The sequence below is a fragment of the Ceratotherium simum genome, chromosome 6 (genome assembly GCF_057802395.1).
Source record: "Ceratotherium simum simum isolate JZ-2026a chromosome 6, ASM5780239v1, whole genome shotgun sequence".
In the NCBI taxonomy this organism is placed as follows: Eukaryota; Metazoa; Chordata; class Mammalia; order Perissodactyla; family Rhinocerotidae; genus Ceratotherium; species Ceratotherium simum.
Genome location: NC_141905.1, coordinates 8,569,805 through 8,593,054, shown reverse-complemented (window position 1 = coordinate 8,593,054; position 23,250 = coordinate 8,569,805). Strand labels below are relative to the sequence as shown.

Below are 23,250 nucleotides of genomic sequence, written 5' to 3'. Positions count from 1 at the left end.
AGGGTGCAAGGAGCCAGCTAGCCCTGGGGGAAGAACTTTCTAGGGAAAGGGATCAGAAAATGCAAGGGCCTGTTGCCAGGGAGCCAGGCCCCACCACCTTCTTATTCTCCCAGTACATCCAGTATGGCCGTCTTCGGTGGCCAGGCTGCTCTCCTTGTGGTACCGGGTAGGGCAGACAGGTCCCTGCTGGGTGCTTGGCTCTGCCTGCAGTCAGTCCGCCCGCCTGGATGCTGTCCTTCCCTCCTGCCCTCTCACTCATGTCACAGGGCTTTGCTCCATTCCCACCTCTTCCAATGAAGCCTTTCAAAATCTCCCAACTGAAAGGGCTCCCTCCTCTCTCTGAAGCCCTGGAGCATTTATTTGGCGCCTGCAGTCTCTATTGCCTCACATGGGCAGACACTGCATCACTGTGCCTTTGATTCTCCTCCCGGTGCCCTCTCTCCCGATTTCTATTGAGTGGGCTGCTCAGAGCAGGGGCTTCATCTTCCCCGTCGCTTACACTCCCCAGGCCTAGCCCAGGTCCTCAGCTTACAGACACTTAGGGTATCTAATGGACACCTGGCGGGATGAAAGCCCCAGGGGCAGATGGAGGCAGGCTCACAAAAGTCTTGCCTCTCATCCCAGAATCTCTAATGTAGGCAAGAAACGAAGGCACTTCATCTAGTTCTTGGGACTAGGGCTGGCCTTGGATTTGAAAAGTAGTTTCCAGAAGAATGATTTAAAAAATGTAAGACTATTATGCGCTTTCTTATGGAAATGCTTGGAAACTTGCATAAGAGCAGTAACCAGCCAGAAGGATAAGGTCAGCTTGAAGATGAAAAGTTCTAGTTCCAAGAAACCACAAGAAGGAGACAGCCAACCACCCTCCCAGAGGGGAGCTCCATCCTAAGTCCCCATCTGACAGCTCTCCCTGTGACTCAGACCCCTAAAATGAGTACCAGCCCTGCCCACCAGTAAACAACTGCTTAACTGTGGCCAGCCTTCCTCCAGCTCGAAACCTTTCCTCCCTCAATATTCCCGGACATCCCGGTATTCCAGTGCTGGTCAGCCTCACCCAGAAAGCTGGAATATTGTCAGAGGAAATACGAAGGTACAAAAGGTGCCTTCAGCATCAAGGCGCCTGGGCTGACAGCAGGACTTGCCACGGGTGGGTCCTGAGCTGGAGGGAGGCCTGCGCTCCCAGTGCTATGGCAAATGGGGATGAGGCACGGTGCCCGACCCTGGAGGAAGGAAAGCCAATGGGCATGAGGATGAGATGAGTGTGGAGACGCACTGGGCACTGCTGCTAACCTTTCACGAGGACCGTCCTGGCCTCAGCCCACTCGCTCCTCCCGTCTGACGTCAGCAGGCCGATTGGAGGCAAGCGTTCATCCTCGTTGGAAGCCATTTTGGCTATTTTTCTCAACTGAGTGAACAGATCCCCCTCACTGAGACGGCGGAAATTAATGACAACATCCAAGACAAAGAACTGTGGGGGAAACAGGTCAAACATGTCACTCATGGCAGCCGGCCCGAGGCGTCAGGCCTTCACTGAGCGTTCACACGTGAGCATGGACTGGAGATGCTCGGACCCAAGGTTCCCAAGGTATGTGATGGTTCTGAACAGTCGCAATTTGGCGACCAACCCAATGCTATTGACTGTGCTGGACTCCAGGCTGCTCCAAATCAAAGAAGGCCCGATTAAACTTAGCTAAAAGAAGACTTGATCCTGTGGTTCCTAGTTCACATAAAACACTGTGTTTGTGGGGAACTGAGTATAAATTGGTACAACTGCTGTTGGAAGGCAGTGTCTATCAAAACTAAAAAGGTGCATACCCTATGATTCAGCAATTGCTCTTATAAATACACACTTTAGCCTAAGGCTTAGAGCAATATATATCCTTGTGCCCTGAAAGAGATATAAAGGAATGTGCATGTCAGCCTTGTTTGCAATAGCAAAATGGGAGAGGGAGCCTGAATGTTTGCAGGAGTGGAACGGCTAAGTGAAATGTTAGTATACTTGTCCAGTGTATGTCTACCTAGCAGTTAAAGGAATGAGCTAGCTCTCAATACAGCTATAGGGATAGATCTCAAACACACTGGTGAGTGGAGAAAAAAAGAAGTCAGCAAATAATATGCAGAGGAGGATTAAAATGGAAAAACAACACACAAAAAGCTCTATGCATATGTGTACACATACATGTGTACCCACATGTGCTTTGTATGTAAGGCCTGTGAGCTGTCATTCAGTAGCTTCGAAGCTAGAATCTCGGGCTTTCTAAAGGGTCTTATTCCTAGGCCCAGGTCAAGATCCCTTTTCAGCTGGTTGACATCAGTAACTGGACCCATGCCCTCAGCAGAGTCCACGTGGCCTGGTCCAGAGCAGGATCCCTGAGAACGTTTCTGGAAGGGATGGATACTATAGTGTGTGGGGGCTGGGAAATGCTAGGTTTGACTCTTGAATGAAGATGGAGGAAGGTTCTCATTTTGTGGCCAGCCAGGGTGTCAGGTGGGCTTCAAACCTGGGAACAGCCACCTTCCGGTGGCAGACTTTCACGGAGCTCTCAACTTAGACTGAAAATGTGAGCTGACCCAAGAAGAAAACATTGTGGAACAAATACCAGGGGAGAACCTGAGGTGGGCGTCAAACTTGGGCTTTAGCAAAAATCAAAACAAAATAATTTTTGTCAGGTGAAATATATATGTGGAGCCTCCATATATAGAATATAAAGTCTAGTGGGCGCTGGTGAAGGGTCAGGAGCCCTCATGCACAGCCTGTCCCCTGGGCCCCCATGGGCTCTTGTTGGCTCCCTGGCACCCAGTCTGAAGACCTGAGTTACAGGGGATGGAGTGTGCACTTGTGGCATTGGCCAGACCTAGGTGTCCTTCCCCCACCTTGGACAAGCCACTTAACTTGTCTAAGTCTCATTCCTCATCTGACAAATGGAGATCCTAAGGCCCCCTCTGCAGGGTCACTATAGGATCAGACAGGACGAATGTGTGTCGGTGCCGAGCCCATGGCCTGGACACAGAGGTCCCAACAGTCAGTGCGTAAAGCTGTCTGTCTGTCTGTGTGTGGTCTCCAGGAAGGCCATGGCCTGGGTGACTGCACGTGGAGGAGCTGAGGCCATGCTGGGTCTCATTAATGACCTTCGGTCCATCCAGGCAGTTCTTTCATCCTAACCTGGCTGATCAGTGCTGAAATGGGAGCCCAGCAAAGGCATTTTCAATTGATGACTCTCCTCATTCTTAAGAGCCAACCAGTGAAGAGAAATGGGACTGACTGGGAGTCAGGAGACCCCACTTTGGGGCCACTCTGTCCCACTCACCATGTTTCTCCCCGAGGGGCTGAGTGCACGTGCACCCCTCCCCGAGCCCAAGAGGCTGCTGCAGCAAGGGGCCCCTTACCTGGTTGCAGCAGGCCACGATGATGTGCTCAGGCTCGGGCAGGACACTGCTCTTCCGGGCCACCAGCGTGTCCTGGGTGTGGCCGGGGAGCCGGTAGGAGGAGAAGAGCCCGTAGTATTGCTTCATACAGAGGGGCTGCCCTGACAGCTGGCCCTTGGCACAGTCGGTGGGGATGGAGTGGCTGGAAGGGGAGAGCACGCAGGGGAGGCAGGCAGTGAGAGGGCGGAGGGAGGCCGGGGGGCAGGACTGGCTTTACTGTAGCTTGATTAGACAAGGCAGGGTGCAAACCCCGGAACTGTATTAAGATGGCAGCCAAAGAGCTCGGTTTGCCACCTTTTAGAGTAGAGGAGTGCCCCCTTTCCACAGCCCATGGAGACCCTCGGGTGTTCCCCAGCCGTTGGCCTCCCTCACCCCTGCCTCCCGCACTGCATGTGCAGAGCTTGCCATTGCAGCCCTCTGTGCCTTTGCTTGTGCTGATCTCTGCTTGGCACGCCTTCACCCCTGCGCTCAACTAATTTGTTTAGAAAACTCCTTCCACTCCTTCAAGAGCCTACTCCTTCATCACCTCTTCTAGAAGCCTCCTCTGAGTTCAAGGCAGAAAGTTCTCTTTCTCCTGTGGTCTCAGCACGCCTTGTATCCTTCCTGCCTTCCTTCCTCCCTCTCCCCCTTCCTCTTCCTCCTCCTCCTTCTTCTCTCTCCCTCTCTCTTTCTCTTTCTCTCTCTCCTTCTTCCCTCCACCCTTTCAGCCAGCACATGTTACTGAGCCCTCGTCTATGCCAGGCACCATTGTGAGATCTGAGGATATAGTAGCAAAAGAGACAGGAGTTTCCTGATCCAATGGGGCAGGTCCTGGGATGCGTAGGTGGGGCACGGACAACAAGCAGCAAACTTGTAAACTGGGAGGGCTTCACGTAGTGAGCAGGGCGATGAGACAGTGATGGGCAGGGGAGGAGGAGTGGCCAGGGGCAGGGTCACTAAGGACAGACGTGTAAGCTGAGCCCTGAAGGTAAGAGGCAGCCATGAGAAGAGCTGGCCTGGGTGGAGCGAGGCCAGGTGGGCCGGGTGGGGTGTCCAGGGCCCTGCTGCTCAAAGGGCGGGTGTGGGACTGAACTGTGACGACCAGCCCACGACAGGGTGAGCGCGGGAATCAGAGGGAGCTTTCAGAAACTTTTGTAGCGATTTGATAGAGGATGTTTATGTCTGTTGAATCTAATAATAAAACAAGTGGTCTCATATTTTGCCATTTTTCTACTAATTCATTTTTGTAGAGTTTTACAAACGTTTTACTGAATTAAAAAATATATTGGTCCTTCACCCCAGGTTGTTTAAGGAACACCTGTCCAAGGCAGAAGGGAAGCCAGTGGGGCTGAAGCTGAGTAAAGAGAAGGCAGATGAGACAGTAAAGCAGTGTCATTTTATTCTTGGTGCAGTGAAAGCCCTTGGGGCAACAGGGAGGGAGCCTTTGGGATGAAGGGCAGGTGATACGGGCCAATGGGGGAGGGCGGGGAAAGAGCCAGAAAGGAGGCATAGGGACCGGTTCTGGAGGGAGAGTGACACACCTGAGCATGGATTAGATGAGGAGGCGAGGGAGAAAGAAAGCACAGGTCACTTCTAGGGTCCTGGATTTACGAACCAGGGGTGTGTTGGCATTTACTGAGATGGCAAGCAAGGTGAGGGGCAAGCAAGGTGAGGGGCAAGCTGGGGGTGGGGAGGGGACCCAAGGTCCTCTGGGGATGACTCAGTTTGCAATGACTGAGAGACGCCCAGGGGGATGTCTGGGGGTCGCATAACCAAGTGTGGTGCTCAGGGGAACGGACGAAGCTGTGTTTTGTGCTGTTTATGTGTCTGTCTTGCCAAATGGTTTGAGAACTTTTGAAATAGGGATGGGGCCTTATTTCCCTTCATCTTCCCAGCATCAATACACTGCAAAGTGAGCAAATGAATGAATGAGTGAATTAAGGGTCCAAAACAGGCACTCAGGCAAATGTTCCAGCCTTACGACGTTTGCAATCATAAGACGTGGGAACCCTCATGTGGGGTGTATATGCATGTGTATCCAAGTGAGTGTGCACTCACACGCATGCACACATGTGAGAGTCTACAGTCTACACCGTCAGCGATGGTGGGGTACAAGGTCACCAGCCCCAGTGGCCAGGGCCCTGGCCCTTCCTCCTCTCCTGTCCTGCTGGGGCATGGTAAGGGATAAGGATCTTTGAAATCAGAGACTGGGTGACCCACCATCGGAGCTGGCAGCAGGAGGAGGGAGTTCTGGGAGATGGCAGCACACTCCCAGTGAGGAAGAGAGACGGCCAAAGAAACACACAGGAGGAGGGAGGACAGTCGTGGAAGGTCCGGTGACCCCGCCAGGTAACCCAGGTAACGGTACAGAGGGGAGTGAGCAGAGCGAAGTCCAGGAGTGTTTGGTTCAGAAATGTGTGGAGACCCTGCTGTGCTCCTAGCTTGGGGATGAGAGCTTCACAGGCCTCATCTCATAGGACAGTCGAGGCGCTACTATTATTATTTTCATTTGACAGAGAGGAGACTACAGCTAGGAGTGATTCCTCTCACCCAGGGTCAACACATCCTGCGTTGTGGGTGTCAGAATTCAGACTCAGGTCTGCTGACCCCAGGGCCTGAGCCCCGAGCCGCTCTCCAGAGGGAGCAGCCCCACCCTGAAGGGGTTGCAGGCCTGAGCCTCTGCTCCAAGGCTGGGTAAGATGGAGTTGGATAAAGTTGAAAAGAGAGTCAAGTTCGCCCCTTGTGCCTTCCTCACTCTGCCACCTCCTGGCTGTGTGACCACAGATAAGCCACTTAACGTCTCTGAGCCTCAGCTTCCTCTTCTGTGCGACAAACATTGCTTTGGGCCACTCTCTTATTCCAGCATCTGATGCCCTTATATTATCCGCCTCTGGAGACCCTGGGTCCTGCAGATCCTCTCACTCTCCCTGCTGCTCCTGGGCCAGAGGGGAGACCTTCCTCCTAACGCCAGTGATTACCCATGGTGCCTATGCACTCTCTCGATCTGTTGGGACACCCTCTGTCCACTGGGTCAGCTTACCGAGTTCTGGAGTGGGGCGGGGCTGAGAAAACAGGCTCAGAGTGGGGAGACCATTCCCTCTGGTAGCAGGTAGCAAGGCTGAATTCAGCCTCACCTCATTCCAACAACTCTTCCTTCCCCACCTTCTGGTGTGTTCTCCAGATTCGTGACACATGAATTCGTGGTGCGTGTGCACATGTGAGGTGTGGAGGGAGGGGAGCATTTTGAAGAGATCAAGGAAGAACAGTGCTTACCCCAGAAAAAGGAACCAGTGATGGTTGGGCCAGCTGGGGTAAAGGTTGCTCTGATGCTGGGGGTGTGGTGGGGGGGATGTTACTTGCTTTGTGACAGGAGCTGGGAAAAGACAGGATCCCTGCCCTCTGGGAGCTCCTTGTGTAGTGTGGCAGGGAGACAGATGAATCAGCAGGCTGTGCCAGATCAGGGCACCTCCCTGCCCAGGCTGGGCCCAGGCCTACCTGTCCAGCAGGGCCTTGTAGTCCAGCACTCCGGAGATGAGGTTGGCTGCAAACCTGCCAAGAGACGAGAGACGAGGCCTTAGCCTCTCCTCCAGGGCCCGGGCTCCCTCCCTCTCTCCAACCTTCCTCTCCCTCCTCCCTCCTTCTGTCCTTCTTCCCTCCTCCCTCTCTCTCTCCAACTCCCTCCTCCCCTCCCCTTCCCTCTCTCTGTTTCTCCCAGACTCAGCGACCACCCACCAGATGCTAGGCTCCTGGGGTGCACCCTAACCAGGTGGGATTCCTGTTGCCCGCCCCCGATGCTGACAGTCTTTCCCGAGCCTTGGATTAAAAACCATCCTGTGGAGAGAACTGGGGGGAGGAGAGGAAACTGGAAGGTGAATGAGGAGGAAGATGAGGGAGAGGAAGCCAGGAGAGGCAGCAGAGCCAGCAGGGGTGGGGGTCTTCCTAGGAAAGGCCTGTGCTGGGATTGGACTGGGCCAGGACCCCGGGGTTCTGGGAAATCCAGTCTCCTGGGAAAAGTCAATCATTTGGTCCCCTTAGTGCTAATGAAAAGGAAAGCAGGTCCTGGGGGGGAAAAGGCACCAGAGAATTGTGCCACGGGACTGTGTCATCTTAACTGTCCGTGGATGATGAGCTCTGGCTTAATTGTATCAGGAGGAAAATGCCTCCTTGGATGCAATTTTGAGAACTGTTTTCAGAAGTCGTTCATCCATCCGCACACTTCTTTCTGCCCAAGGGAAGCCCAGGCTGCAGGGGAAGGGGGAAGGCTGCCCTCGGCCAGCAGGTTGGTTGGGCTTCTCTTGGTGAGGGAGGAGGGGGCTGGGTCTTCCTAGCATAGCTGAGCCCTGCCCATAGGCCGAAGTGGGCTCTGCCTCTTGTTGTTCCTCCCTCTGAACTGTCCCCATGCTGTGCCACATGCAGGTCCTGAGACCGGATTTGGCTCTGAGAGACTCCCGCAGGGAGATCCTCCCATCCCGCCCCTCCCCTGCGTGGATGGCCCCTCCACCGTCACCAGTGGGCGCAGAGGCCGCTCCAGCGGCTCAGTGAGCTCTGAAATTGCAGCAGATGGCAGAGGCTCTGGCGGCAGCAGCTGATGGGAAGGAACCATCTCCACCCCCTCAGAGCCTCTGAGAGCTGGCAGCTGGAGGGCCGCAAAGGCAGTCCCAGCCTCAAGTCCCAGCGGGGTCAGAGGGTCCACACCTCCTCCCAGGGCCTCAGCCAGGTCAAGACTGCTGTGGGGACACTGAGGGACCCATGAGCCCCATTAGTGCCCACCCCACCCCAAAGAAATACCTTCTGAGGAAGACCTTGTGTCTGTTACTCACAGCAGCCTTGCCTAACCTCCTTCCTGACCCCATGGCCTGGACAGTCACTGTCTCAGGGCCATTTGGCCTCAGAAAGCTCAGCCAAGGCATGAGCTTCGGCCTTTCCTTCCTGGGGCTGTGGCCAGGACCCCTCCGCCAGGCAGACTCCCAAGCTGCGAGCCCGGGAGCATGGTGGCCTCACCTCAGCTGGTCGTTGGTGTCTTGGAAGTGCTGCCGGGCAAAGATCACTGCTGGGCTGGAGTTGACAGGCAGGGCCAGGCGGTTATTGAGATACATGTCGCTCAGCCAGTACTCAGACACCTGCCGAGAGGGTGAGGAAGAGGCACCGTTACCCTCAGCGGCCACACACCCCTCCAAACAAGGGCACCTTGTCTGTGGAGCCCACCAGTCCCATCCTGGCAGCCCCGAGAGACTGGATCATGCACCTTTTCGTTTATTCATTCCAAGAACAATCACTGAGCCCCAGTTATGTGCTTGGGCCCGTGTGCTCCCCAGCCTGCCATGCCTGCCCTCCGTCATTGCCCCATGCTCTCTCCTTCCCTTCATCCCGGTTTCCCATCCAGGTTGTTGAGTGCTTCGTCCAAATCCCCTGCCCATCCTCAGGAGTGTCCCGTTCCTGCCTTTCACCCTTCTCTGCTTCCCTGACCTCATCTGTATCCTCTGCTGCCCCTGCCCTTGTCTCCCATCTGTCCCTCATCCTTGTCCCTCTCTGTCCTCCATCCCTGTCTCTCGTCTGTCTCCATCCCTGTACCCTGTCTCTCCCCATCACCCCATCTCTATCTCCGTCTGTCCCCTCTCTGTCCTCATCCCTATCTCCCATCCCACCTCTTGTCTGTCTCTTACCTTTGCCCCTTGCTGTCCCTCTGCCTCTCCCCCATCCCTGTCCTCCCATCTACTCCATCTTTGTCACCTATCTGCCCCTCATCCAAATCCCTCTGCCTCCATGCCTACTTGTGCCCCTACCCCGTGGGTCCCTTGTCTGCCCCCCAGTCCGCCCCCTCCCAGCAACTCTTACCCAATTGGCTGTCTTCTCCTGCCGTTCCAGGAGCTTCTGTTGCAGGGTCTCGCCAAGGCCACCAGGGGCCCCGAACCGCTGCACGATGGCCTGGCTCTTCTTGAACTGCTCCTCAGGCACCAAGTGCTGCATGCAGCGCAGGTAGGTGGCCAGGGTCTGCTGCAGTGGGGGCACTGGAAGTTTGGGCAGCCCCTAGAAGAGAAGGTTCACAGACACTTGCTCTGCCTGTCTTTAAGTGTGGTCCCTGCCTGTCCCCAAGTTGACCCCCAATGTCTGTCTCTGTCCGCCTCTATCCTTGCTCCCCATTCTGGGACATGTCTCTTTCCAGGGCTCAGCTCAGCAGAATTGTGAGACTTGGGAAGCTCCTGTTTGCTTTCTCCCACACCCCGGCTCTGCCCCCAGCAGGGGACAAAGTGCAAAGGAAAAGACCTTGATGTTGGCACCAGGCACACCTGGGTTCATGCCCTGACCCTGCTGCTGACCAGCTGTGTGATCTTAAGCAAATCACTCCTACCTCTGTGCCTTAGTTTCTGTAAAATGGGGGCAATAACCTCTACCTCTCATAGGATCAGAAAGATCATGGACGTGAAAGTGTTTATAAACCATAAAGAATGGGTCTAAGATGAAATAGTCCTGGTATTGATATTGGCTGCTGGTCACTCTTCATTTAGGAATTGTTCCCAGCTGGGGCCCCAGAATCCAACTGATCTCTGGACCCAAAGCATGTGACTCTAATGGAAAGATTCGGACAGATGAAAGATGGAGGGAAGCATAGTTCGTTGCTTGCCCTAATGACCAGAATTCTGCAGGATGTGTCCTAGGAAGGTGACTCATACCCTGGGCTCCTTAGTAAGTCCCTCCCAGGTATGAAACCCAGGGAGGAGCATTTTGATCCCCATGGATATGGGATGGACAAGGGGAGTACAGCGGAAGTTCTTCCTCTCTTAATCTCTCTGAGCCTCAGCATCCTCACCCACCGGACATAAATCACAACTCCTCCCTGAGAAGGGCACAGAGAGAATTAAATGAGCAAACCAACTGGCCCCAAATAGGTACATCACGAAGTGTTATGAGGTTACTGTCCTTATCCCTCCAGAGTGATTCCTAAGAGGAAATCCATAATCTCTGGGGGCCCCCACAGGGTGGAGAGAGCCTGAGTGGAGCGCCCCTCGGCTGACCTCCTGCCTGGGCTCCGTGCTGCCCACTTTACCAGCTCTGTTCACCCGGGGATCTCACGTGTGTGTTCAACTATGTTATGGCTTAGCCTGGGAGGGGATTTTTGTCCCATTTACAGATGGGGAAACTGAGACTCAGAGAGTGGAGAGACTAGTCCAAGGTGACTCAGCAATTTGGCAGCAGAGCTGGGACCTGAAATCAGTCTTCATTCAACATCCGCTCTGCTCCTTTCTCCTCAGTCGATCCCTCCCTTACCCCCCGCTCCCTGTTGCGTCCCCTCCCTTTCCTTCCTCCTCACTTAGCTGGAAACCTGGAAACCGGGACTTTTCATAGTATTGCTTCAATTGTACAAAGTTGGCAGATAGTCGGCTGCCTTCTTTCAGGGGGTTCCCCTCTATTGGGTGGGGTGGGCAGTGAATTTCCACCCCGGGTGGGCTGCAGAGTAAGGGGGCCTTTTGAAAGCTTGCCTCTGGGGCCAGGCTGGTGGCGGAGCCGTTAAGTGCGCGCGCTGTGCTTCAGTATCCCGGGGTTCGCCGGTTCGGATCCCGGGCGCGCACCGACGCAGCACTTGTCAAGCCATGCTGCGGCGGCGTCCCATGTAAAGTAGAGGAAAAGAAAGCTTGCCTCTGCTCTGCTGCTGCTGCTGCACAGTCTGGAGCCCCCCCACGCGGCAGCCGTGGGCAGACCGGGACTATGTGTGTGTGCACTGATGAATGAATGGTAGTCCTCAGCCTGCCTGAGCCTGTCTTTAGAGGTCACTGCCCTAGGGCGAGGAAGGAGGATGCCGGTGCCAACTAGGGGCTGCTCCTGCCCTGGGAAATACTCAGGGCTGGGTCTGGGCAGCATGCCAGGTTGCTCAGCCCGCTCCCAGAGAGCCAGGTCCAGGCCTCCCACCCCACCACTCTGGTTCCCTCTTCCTTCTCTTGGAGTCTGGGGGTCTGTGTGGTGGGTGAGCGAGAAAGCACCTACAGAAAGCCCAGCCCAGCTGGTGGTCTGGCCTGCTAGAAACAAGCCACCCTTCTTTGGGGCTCTGGCAGTGCCCTGGGACGCAGCCTGGCTCATGGGAATCGGTGATGGGTAAAAGAAATGAGACAGGAAATCTCTGCTCAGATGTCTCAGCCCCTTGGGCTCCTCCCAGACTCTCATGGGATTCTGGCCCACACCTGGGGCCAGAGGCAGGGATTTGTACTAATGAGGGTCTTTGGACCCTGGGATCTCAGGTCAATACACGTTTCCTGGGTAGTTCTTGTGAGCCAGGCCCTGGGCTGGACTCAGGGACGATGCAGAGACAGGGCTTCTCTGAGGGCAGCCACAGCCCAAAGGGAAGGATGTGCCACAGACAAGAGGCAACAACAGAGGTGTTTGTTAGCTGCAGAGGTTGGGACAATGTGGTAAGCAACTTCATGGAGAGAAGCCAGAAAGTTCTGACCAGGGTTTCAAATGAAGCCCTCAGTGGGGTGGAGGGTAAGGAGGTGCCAAGAAGACAAGTGTGGCAGAGGAACAAACCTGTGAGACAACCTGGAGATCAGATGTGTTGCTCTATCACTCTGGAAGGTGAGTCTGGGTGCGGAAGGAGGATGCTAGCCCGAGGAGAGGCAGCACTGTCTCAAGCCAGTGGGGAAGACGGTGCCTAAGGCTCCACGGCTGAACTAGCGACAGCAGCTGGGGCTGGGGCGTGACAAGGCTTAGAGTAGGGAATTCAGCCTCACCCTGAGGCCACTCCACTGGGCTCAAAGCCGTGGGAAGTGGAACACTGGGTGGCGGGAAGCCCTGGGAGAGAAAGGAGTACCTGGTCCAGTCAAGGGCTCTCCCTGGCCTTTCCGGTTAGGAAATGTGGCTGTCTCATTCCCTCAGCACCCCCTGAAGCCACTCCCAGCCCCTCCAGACCCTCCTGCACTCTTCAGCAGGCTCAGAGCAGGGACTGCAGCTTGGGCCTCATGCCCAGGAGAGTGTAGGGCCAGGGCCAGGCAAGTGCTGGGGGCCAGTCCCACTCAGGACTGTTCTGGAAGCAAAGGCATGTAAGAGGGGAGAGCAGGGGATAGGAGAGAAGGCTCTAAAAATCACTCACAGTCTCTTCCTCACTGCTGGGAGTTCTTGCTGCCATCTTCTGGGGGGCTTTTTCTCGGATGGGCATCTTGGCGACTCCTGGTTGGGGAAGCAGAGGTGCAAACCTGGGGGCCAAGAAGCAGGGAGGCATCAATACCACAGCCACACAGACCCGCCACGGACCCTTCACCTCCACAGTCTGACCCTACCCTGTAAGGAGGCCAGGGCTAGACAGCAGTGTACACGGGCCTCATGTAGGCCTGGCCCCAATCTCCTGACGTCCAGACCAGCTCTCCAGCCACAGTGTCCTTTCTGATCCCCCAGACAGGAGAGGGTGGGGCCAGAAGTGAGCCTCCAGCTGGTACCTGCTCCACAAGACTGCTGTCATCTAGACCCAACTGACTGGCCCAGGGCAGCAGGAGAGGGAGCAGGGCTGGGCTTGCCCACTCCAGATCCAGGAGGGACTGTTGGCAGAGCTCTGGCTTTGTTACTGCTTGGGATCCAATAGATATGTGCTTTGCAGATTAAAATCTCTCTTTCCCAAGAGCCCGGGGGGGACAACCAGCCCTCCCCCAGCATTGTGGGTCACTCTGTGGGAGCCCCTACTCTGATCTCACTCCACAGAGATTGCATAGGAATTTGCAGGGCTCAACCACTTGGAATCTGACTGTGATGGAGAAGGGGAGAGGGGCTTGCAATAATCAGCACACGGATCTTGGCAGACTGAGTGTATACCTGCAGTGCCCAAGTAGTAATCCCAAGCAGCAGCTTTGCTCATCTGCAGAACCAAGTCGGAGGTGCACTCTGACCAGGCAACTTGGCGGGCTACAGACCTGCCTGATTTGGATCCTCACACAACAAGTTTTGCTGGCCTTAGAGCCTGGTTTGCCTACGCCCAGTCAAGGAGCTGAATCACAGCCCTAACCACTATGGAGAGTGTCTTCTGGCCCCATCTGACTAGAAGGGATGGTGACAACTCCTGGAAGCAGTGTGGTCCAGTGGCTCTTATGCCAAGAGGTGAGCAGGCAGAGCTGATTCCCCCAGAGCAAAGCCAGTACTGGGCATGGAGTCTTCCCATGCTATTCACAGGCAGGGGGATTAATTTGTAGCCAAGTCTGAGGGTAGTTCCCAGCCTCTCCCAATTGGAGAACCTGTTTAGAAAATTGGGAGTAGCCTGGAGTGGCCCCTCCTCCTCCCACCCAGGCAATGGACTTGCGACATAGCCCCACCTGCTGTTGAAAGTGTCTTTCGGCCTTATCTGACCAGAAGGGCTGGTGACAACTGGAAGCTGTGCAGCCCAGCAGCACTCAAGCCGGGAGGTAGGCTGGCAGAGCTGAAAGTTTGCACAGCAAAGCCAGTGTGCTGTTTAGTCAGGGAACTTGGAGTGCAAAACAACGAGCTGTAGAGGCTCTGTGTCCTGCCTTACTGTTCTGCCAGGGCAGGGAAGCCAGTTCATTGCCCCATCTACTACTGTACATAGTATCCAGTCCCAACCACCTAGTAAGCCTGACTAGAGACTCCAGGCAACTGCAGAACCCACCCTACAGCCTCACTTGGGTAGGGAACCAAGACAGCAGTCCTATTCAAATGTTCTCAGCCAGTGGCACACCACCCCATCCCCATCCTCAGAGCTCAAACAGTTGCCTCACCCCCAAAATAGACCATAATAGCAGGCCCCACCTGCCGAAGGACATTACCAGCACACACACCCAGAAACCCAAACTGAGCTGACTGGTGAAGAACTGTTTCTGCCAAAGCAAACCTGTAAAGTCTGGAGGAGGAGCCCAATTACTCAAATGTGGAAATACCAACGTAAGGAATCAAGGATCACAAAAAATCAGGTAAATTTGACACCACCAAAGGAAACTAATAAAGTTCCAATAACTGACTCTAAACAAATGGAGATCTATGAACTGTCAGACAAAGAATTCAGAATAATCCTCTTAATGAGGTTTAGTGAACTACAAGAAAACACAGACAGACAACTAAACAAAATTAGGAAAGCAATACATGAACAAAACAAGAAGTTCAACAAGGAAATAGTAACCATCAAAAAAGAAACCAGGGGCCAGCCCCGTGGTGTAGCAGCTAAGTGCGTGCCCTCCACTGCTGGTAGCCTGGGTTTGGACCCCGGGTACACACCGACACACTGCTTCTCAGGCCATGCTGTGGTGGTGTCCCACGTAAAGTGGAGGAAGATTGGCACAGTTGTTAGCTCAGGGCCAGTCTTCCTCAGCAAAAAGAGGAGGATTGGCATGGATGTTAGCTCAGGGCTGATCTTCCTCACAAAAAAAAAAAAAAAGAAACCAAACAGAAATCCTAGAGTTAAAAAATACAATAACTGGGGGCCAACCTGGTGGCGTAGTGGTTAAGTTCATGTGCTCTGCTTCAGTGGCCCAGGGTTTGTTGATTCAGATCCTGGGTGCAGACCTACGTACCATTTACCAAGCCATGCTGTGGCAGGCATCCCACATATAAAGTAGAGGAAGATGGCCACAGATGTTAGCCCAGGGCCAATCTTCTTCAGCAAAAAGAGGAGGATTGGCCACAGATGTTAGCTCAGGGCTAATCTTCCTCACCAAAAAAATTAAAAAATAAAACACAATAACTGAACTGAAGAATTCAATAGAGAGTTTCAAAAGTAGACTCAATCATGCAGAAGAAAGAATCAGTGACTTGGAGGATAGGACATTGGAAATTAACAAGTCAGAGGAGCAAAAAGAAAAAAGAATAAAAAAGAATGAAGAAAAGATTCTTTGGGAATTATGGGACACGATGAAAAGAAACAATATTTGCATTATTGGAATTCCAGAAGGAAAAGAGAAAGAGAAATAGACAGCAAGTATATTCAAAACAATAATGGCTGAAAACTTCCTGAACCTAACGAGAGAAATGGACATCCAGATCCATGAGACCCAAAGGATTCCAAATAGGTTGAATCCAAATAGCGCTACACTAAGATACATTATAATTAAATTATAATTTAATTAAAGATGAATTAAAATTTAATCAAAGATGAAGAAAGAATTTTAAGAGCAGCAAGAGAACAGAGAGAAGTTACATACAACGGAATCCGCATGAGACTATCGGTGAATTTCTCAACAGAAACTTTTCAGTCTAGGAGAGAGTGGGATGACATATTCAAACTATTGAAAGAAAATAACTGTCAACCGAGAATTCTATACCCAGAAAGAAGGGATATAGACTTTCCTGAACAAACAAAAACTGAGGGAGTTCATCACCACCAGACCTGCCTTACAAGAAATGCTAAAGGGAATTCTTTGAGTGGAAGTAAAAGCACACTAATTAACGTCATAAAAGCATAAAAAGATGTAAAATTAACTTCCTATTAGAGAAGATAAAGATAGCTCTCTTCCCTCCAGTTGTTTAAATCAATATTCAACATTCACATAGCTGTATTTCTCTGTCATCACTTATTTTTACCAAATTTTCCATCAAAATTATAAAATATTTTATGCAAATCCAAATACATTAACCCCGTGCTCCCCATCTTTCCTTGGAGACATCCCTCTGGAGTCCCTCTGTCTTTCTGCCCCAGTCTAGACTGAGTGTTCTCCAGTTCTGAGAAGTTGTCATTCTGGTTCTTCCCTATTTTATCCCCGGTTGGAGCTCCCGTGTTCTGTGTCTGGCGGTCAGAGTTTTCTTCCTCACTGCTATATGCCCTCATTTGGGACAAGCTGCACATCTTTCTATAGTTTCCAGAGAAAGAGGATATGGGATTTCGTGTGTCTAAAAAGATATTTATTTTATTCCCCACTTCATAATTTTGACTGAATGAACATTTCTAAGTGAGGTATGACTTAATAGATTGCTATCGAAAAGCACAATACTATTTTGCTTCTCAAATCTTGTACATAAATCATTTTCTTTCCCTTTGAAGAAGGGAAGAATGAAGTCCTTTACAATTTTCTCTTTATTATTAATTTTCTGAAATTTTACAACAATGTGACCTGGAGTAGGTTTATTTTCATTTATTGTTCTTAATGCTAGGTAAGAATTCTTAAATTTTTTCCTTAACTTTTGGGAAACTTTCTTCTCTTAATATTATTTAAAAAATACATCCCTCTTTCCCTTTATTCTCTCTTCAGGAAATCCTGACAGATTGAACTTTCTGGATTGTTATTCTTATTTTCTTATCTATTCTCATCTGTTTCCCATTTCTGTTTCTCATCAGTTTTCTGGAAGATTTTTCTCAATTTTATTTCTAACACTTTTATTTAATTTTTATTTCTGTTGTTGTTTTCGATCTTTTGACAATATTTGCCAAAGCATAAAAGTGCACAAATCATTAGTGACAGCTCAATGAACCACCACAAAGTGAAGAGAGCATGTTACCATCACCCAAGTCAAGAAATGAAATGTCCCTCATGCCATTTTATCACTATCCCTTCCCTCATTCCCAAAGGTAACCACCATCCTGACGTCTGAAACCATAGATTAGCTTTTTTTAAAAAAAACTTCATATTAGATTTCAGGTGCTCTCACCACACACACACCCACACACACAAAAGTAACTCTGTAAGGAGATGGATATGCTAATTAGCTTGACTGTAGTATCATCTCACTATGTATATGTATATAAAAACATCACGTTATATATCTCAAATATATACATTTTTATTTAAAAAAAGAGGAATAAAAATATTTTATACCAAAAAAAAATCTCTCTTTCCCACTAGACTGTGAGCTTCTCCAGAGCAAGACCATACCTGCTGTGTTCAGGGCCTCATCTCTGGGACCTAGCCCAGTGCCTGGCATGGAGGAGGCTCAGTGCTGGGTAGCTGAGTAAAAGGAATGCATGCATGAACGCATGAATGAATACAAGGTCCTCTAAGGTTCTGGGCTCCAGGAGGCACTTTGGGCTGATTTGGTCAAGGCAGGGAGGACCCTGCTGGATGGGCTGTGAGTTAGGCAGTCTCTGGTCTGCAGGCTCCCAGTGTAGGTGGCATGAGAATGCTGAGAGAGATAGTACAGGGAAGTCGGGCAGCCCAGGCCCCTAAGGGCCACCTGACTCAGCCTAGAGAGAGGTGGATTAATTTTGAAGGTGCAGTAGAAATGAGCCAGGCCAACAGGGGCAAAGACCAGTTTTCAAGGCTAGTGGGGCCCAATCTCTACCCTCAGACATCCTGCTAATGTAAGCCTGCAGAGGTACACACCCATGCTTTCCACTCGCCCATGCCCTATTCTCTCCCAAGAGCCTAAAGCGGACACTCAGCCCATTCCACTACCCCCATCCCACACCCAACCCCAGGCAGAGACAGCCTAGGTAGGGGCTGGGTGCAGGCACAGTTGACCCAAGGACAGAGCATTCAGAAAGACAGATGAACCCGGCTCAGGGGTGGAGGAGCATGGGGCTGCCTGGCAGCGCTGGGCAGAAAATGTAGAGTCTTTGTGGGCACCATGCCAGAGGGCTCTGGTCTAGGTGGTCCCCAGGTCCCCCAGTGACGTGGAACGTAGGGGCTACCCCTACCCACAGCAAAGCGGGAGAGGCAGCGTCCAGGTGAGGGTCCACACCAGCGCAGCAGAGTTTTGAGGGGGCCACAAGAGCAAGGTCAGGTTGGTAAAGGCCCTAGAGACAGACAGCCGATGCCTCCTCTTGCTCTGGCCTCAGGCCAGCGTCATAGCGGGAAGATACTAGCTAAGCCTCGGAGACCTCACATCTTGGAGTGGCGCAAGAGATGGAAGCCGAACAGTTTCAAGGGGGCCAAAGAGAAGGGCCTGGTCACCGCCCGCCAGCTGTTCTTCCTCCTTAGCCGTTGGGCTGGCGCCTAAAGGGTGTAGTGTATGTATCTTTCTGTCAGTCTGTCCGTTTCGTGCCCTCCAATCCATGCTCCCTCCGGCCTGGCTTCCGAAAGCTGCCTGAAGGGTCTCTGCTGTGCCCTGGAGGCCCGACACGAGCTCAGCCCCGGCACCACAGGCTGTCTGCGCGCTCCAGGGACTCCCTGCGACCCGGCTCATACTTGCCTCCCACGCCTGCTCCCCACTTCCCGCCTCCGCTCGCCGGCATTTCAAAGGGGTCGGGTTGAGACCTGCGGACCCTCCCACTGGGCAGAGAAAGTGCAGACCTTGGTACTGAGCAGATGGGAGTCCAGGAGAAGTGTGGACACGCACGCGGAGCCCTGTCGGTCAAGCCTCTCCAAGTCCTTTCCCTCTAACTTCTCTGGTCCAGCTCCCGATCCCCCTGCCCCTACTCTGGGTGGGGAAGCACCAGAGCCACGGAATCCAGCAGTATCCTGGTGGTCCCCCGACGGCCGCTGCCGTTCAGGACTCGGAGGACTCCGCGGGTCCTGGGGCCTCTCGGCCCCGGCGCGGTCCCTGGACGGAGCCTCCCTCCGCCGCCCTCCGCTCCCCGCGCTGCGCTCCCCGCGCTGCGCTCCAGCAGCCCAGCCCTTCTCACCTGTTCTCCTCTGGCTCTGCTGCCTCTGCCGCCGCTGCACCGCACCAAGCAGGACTGCCGGCCAGAGTGTGAGCGGGAAGGGATTGCGGGACGCGTCAGCAGCGCAAGGGTGGGGGCTGCCACCTCTGTCCGCGGTGGAGCCTACGACGTCGCCGGGTCCCCGCCGACTCGCGAATGGCTGAGGGCGAGCCGGCCACGCCTGTCCTCTCCTTCCTTCTGTTCCTCCTCCCTCCCCTCTCTCCTTTTTCCTCCCTCTCCCAGCTCCACCCCTGTCTCTCTCCGTCTCCGTCCTCTGTCTCTCCGCCCCCCACCACCCGCCGCCTTCCGGGATCCCACCTCCCGGTCCCCAGCGCCTGCTCGGACGGCTTCCCGGATGAACTCGTGCAAGGGCAGCAGAACCCAGGCCCGAGAAAGGGGTGCAGGACATTGCCCCGCCCGTGCCCATTGCCCCCAGCCCAGCCTTCCCCAGTCCTGGCACTCCCCCAGCCCTATTATCCTGGCAGAGGATGCCTCCACAGGACCCTGGGAGGGTTGGGTCTGGGGAAATCTGTGCCCTCCCCACCGTCTAGGCCAGGCTCAAAGCCTACTACAACTTCTTTCAAAATTGATGATGATGACGATGATGATGATGATGATGATAATAATGATAATAAACCCTGTTTGTTGATCACAGCAGGTTCTCCCTCCTTTTCTACTCCCACCCCATCCCTGCTGGCACTAGGCGGGGAGAGGAGATACAGACCTGAGGATGCTTAGAGACCACAGCCAGAGGCAGACACTCCTACCAGACAAAGAACTCCCCCCACCCTACACAGGAACACACACACAAAGACCCACAAAGACAGACCCCCGCCTAGACAAACACACACACACTAGACACGCAGCCCGAGAGCAGACGTGCACACACCAGCAGTGCAGGCCCCCACAGGCGTTGTCTAAGGCACAGGCATACCCCAACACTGTGGTCTCTTCACGCTGCAATCGGAGGACTCGGCCCTTCACTGGGCTGCAGGCTCCAGGACTGGGAGCGGAGCACAAACGCGGGCCTGGGGCTCTGGGCACCCACACTCAAGGTGGGGAGACTTCTGACAGCCCTGGGTGGCTGCTTTCACTCAGGACCGGGTGGGGGGTGGGGAGTTGGCACCAGCTCCCACACTCGCACCCTCTCCTTGTCTTGCGGGGACTCAGACCCGCAGGGCCCGAGACACAGCAGACACACCCACAACTGTTCCCCTACTCCTCATAAGATAGAGCCTAGCTCTCTAACGAACACACACACATCACACACGCGCGTTTTCAGAGATCGGGCCCTGAAAGATGGGGCCGGTTTTCCTTCCGCTGCCCGGAACAGCTCAGCCTCTACTCCTTTTTGGGGCCTGGACGGGGCAGGATGCCGGGCTCGAAGGGAAGCCCAGCCCGGCGCCTTAGAGATCTGTGGCGACTCAGGGCGTGTCCTCAAGGGGCGGGGCCCAGTAACCCGGAGAAAGCGGGTCCCCAGGCTCCCCCGGGCGGCGCCCTGGGGCGCTGCGCTGGGCCTGGGAGGCGGGGCTGTCGCTGGCTGAGGGGGCGTGTACACCAGGGCGTCCGTGGGTGAGAGCCCTTGTTGGACTTGCTTCTTTCGTATCTCCTCTTCCAGGTAGCAAAAGAGCCACAGGCTTTCAGCGTGCCCGCCAGGCCGAGACCTGGATTGGGGCTAGACCCAGCTCACGTGACCTCCCCTGCCCCGGCCCTGTGCCCGGCTGCCCACCCCCGACAGTAAAGAGACTGGGTCTCGGACAGATATGGTTTATTGATTCCGGCCAGAGGCACCGCGGTGCGGCCGGCCAAGTTGGCACTGGGAGGTAGGAAGGAAGGATAGACAGACGCATGACTCTACACAGAGGAGCCCCGAGGTGGCGGCCCACCGGCCTCTTCATCTCTGTCAGGAGCCCATCGCTTTGCGTGCCTCTGTGCTCCACGCCCCATTGCACGAGAGGGAGAGGGACACAAAAAGGGTCATGGAGAGGGAATTCGGGCAGAGGAAGTCAAGACAAGGGAGGGGCTGGGGTATTCGCTGAAAGGGGCGGGCCCTGAGCCTACGCTGGCCAGTGAGCTCACAGAGCAGCCACCTTGACCGGGGGGTGGGGAGTGGGCGGGTGGCCTGGAAGAGGAGCGGGGCTGCTAGCTGCGGGTGTAGTAGTCGTTGTAGTCGTCCCCGCACTCGTCAAAGGGGCCAGGCGGGCTGCAAGGCTCGCCGTCTGGGTTGGACACAGGGCGCTCACGCAGGCGCATGGCATCGTACAGACCCTGCGGTGGCTCATCCAGTAGCACATCGCGCTCGGAGCGGGAGCGCGTCAGGAGGCCCACGTTGCGCAGCAGCAGCAGGACCGGAGCGTAGAGCAGGTTGGCCAGGCCCATACCAAGGCTAAGCTGCGTAAAGCCAAGCGAGTGTACAATGTGGCCCGCCACTATGGGCCCGAGCGCGTAGGCCACGGAATACGAGATGTCGGCGATGGCGTAGACGCTGCCGTAGACCGAGACGTGGCGCACATCCACGAGAAAGGCGAGCGTGGGCAGCAGCGCCGTGTCCACCAGCGCAATGCCGAAGCAGAGGCCGCAGAGCGAGACCGCTAGTGGTGCAAAGGACCGGCAGGCGGGCACTACGCACGAGCTGGCACCGATCACTGCTAGCCCGAAAGCGCCGTAAAGCCACTGCAGGTGTGGGTAGCGCGCCGCCAGTCGCACGGTGAGGTAGACGCCTAGCACGTACGGCACGAAGGCCGGCAGCCAGGCCATGCCCACCTCCCACTCGGACGCCGCCATCGTACGCTTCATCCACGTGGCGATGGTGGGCTCCAGGAAGGCGAGGGGAATGTTGCAGGTGGTGAGCGCACCAGCCACCACGGCGATGTAGGGGTCCAGCATGAGGCGGTGGATGGGCGTGCCCACCGGCAGGTTGGCCCGCGCCCGCGCCGCGGCCGAGAAGGGCTTGGCTACGGCCAGCAGCAACAGAGCGTCGAACAGCGAAACGGCGGCGAGGACCAGAAAGGGCCCTTGCTTGCCTGCGAACTGGTGGAGGAAGCCCCCGAAGGGTGGCGCCACTAGGCTTCCGAAGCTGATGAAGGCCAGCGCCACGCCCAGCGCGCGACTGCGCTCGGGCTCCTCAGGATACTTGTCCGCGATCATGGCAATGCCGGACGTGTCGGCGAAGGCCGAGCCCAGGCCCTGCAGGCTGCGCGCGGCGAAGAGCGTGGCGTAGTCCTCCGCGAAGGCAAACATCACGGTGGAGGCGAACATGACGCCCAGACCGATGAGCAGCGGCACGTCGTAGCCCATGCGGTCGATGAAGGGCCCACTCAGGGGGTTTACCAGCAGCTGCAGGATAGCCTTGGAGGCAAACAGTACCCCTATCTTCACGTCCTCGCTCTCCGTGGGGTGGTGGGGCTTCAGGGCAGACCGGGTCGGCCACGCGGCCGTCGGGGACTCTGAGGTGTTGACCGTGTCGGCACTAGTATTGGCGGGAGTGGGCGGCGGCAGGATGGGCATCCGCACTTCGGTCGTCGGAGTAGGGCCCTTGTGCATGTGGGCGACATAATAGGGCACGATGGGCACGATGACCATATACAGCATGTTGTCCAGTAACAGTGCCACACACACGACGACCAGCACCAGGCGCCGCTGCCGCCGGGGCTCTTGCAGCGCCGCGCCCACCGCCTCCGACAGCTTGGTGGCTGCCGTCCGGGCCCGACCTGCCGGCGCCGCCGGTTCCATGGCCCCTACCCCGCCGCTCTTCCGAGGACGCCTCCGCCGGGCGCGGGCGTCCTGCAGTGCAGAGACGAGAGCGCAGAACCTCGGGGGCGCGGTCCGCGCCGCGCAACGCCCCCAGCGCCTCAGGTGGCTGCAGGGCTCATGGCCCTGCGCCTGGGGAAAGGTGAGGACCCTGACCGGCGGGGCGCCGCAGCTGCTCGGAGCCGAGCCCCGGACCCGCCGCCGCTGGGCTCAGGGGCGGTCAGGGAAGGCGGGCGCGCCGAGGGGCCGGGGCTGGATACCCAGCGCGCTGCGCCTCAGGCGCGCCCGGAGTCGCCCCCGCAGCGCTGAGAGGCCGCCCGCGCGGGCCGAGGGGCATGCAGCTACCGCCCGCCCGCCCGCTCGCTGGCCCCGCCGCCGCTCTCCCCTCCCCTCGCGTTGGCTCTTGCCTCCTCCTCCGCCGCCTACTCTTTTTTCCTTTACACTCCGGGCTGTGACGCGGCGAGTCTCGGCCCCCGAGTGGTGCCCGGGCCACTTGCGTCGCTCATGCTAATACGACGTCGGCGGGGCGGGGGCCGGGGGCGGGGCGCGGCCGGGAGGGGGTACCCTCCCCAGATGAGCCAGGGCTGGAAGCCCCAGGAAGG

General features: G+C 55.3%; 2 protein-coding genes across 2 annotated transcripts in view; both read right to left on the bottom strand.

Annotated features, from left to right (window-relative positions):
• Nucleotides 1-12,550, bottom strand: part of CHAT (choline O-acetyltransferase) — a 46,368-nt gene extending 33,818 nt beyond the window's left edge. Inside the window, exons 1-6 of the mRNA XM_014789033.2 lie at nt 12,485-12,550; nt 9,241-9,432; nt 8,407-8,525; nt 6,901-6,954; nt 3,388-3,568; nt 1,291-1,468 (exon numbers count right to left, since the gene is read on the bottom strand). Coding sequence (XP_014644519.2) covers nt 1,291-1,468; nt 3,388-3,568; nt 6,901-6,954; nt 8,407-8,525; nt 9,241-9,432; nt 12,485-12,550 — 790 coding nt within the window. The remainder of the gene's footprint in view (nt 1-1,290; nt 1,469-3,387; nt 3,569-6,900; nt 6,955-8,406; nt 8,526-9,240; nt 9,433-12,484) is intronic.
• An 8,109-nt stretch (nt 12,551-20,659) lies between these two features.
• SLC18A3 (solute carrier family 18 member A3) lies at nt 20,660-22,862 on the bottom strand. The gene has a single exon (XM_004432444.3). The coding sequence runs from the start codon at nt 22,628-22,630 to the stop codon at nt 21,041-21,043; it is 1,590 nt and encodes a 529-aa protein (XP_004432501.1). The 5' UTR covers nt 22,631-22,862; the 3' UTR covers nt 20,660-21,040.
• Nucleotides 22,863-23,250: the final 388 nt, after the last annotated feature.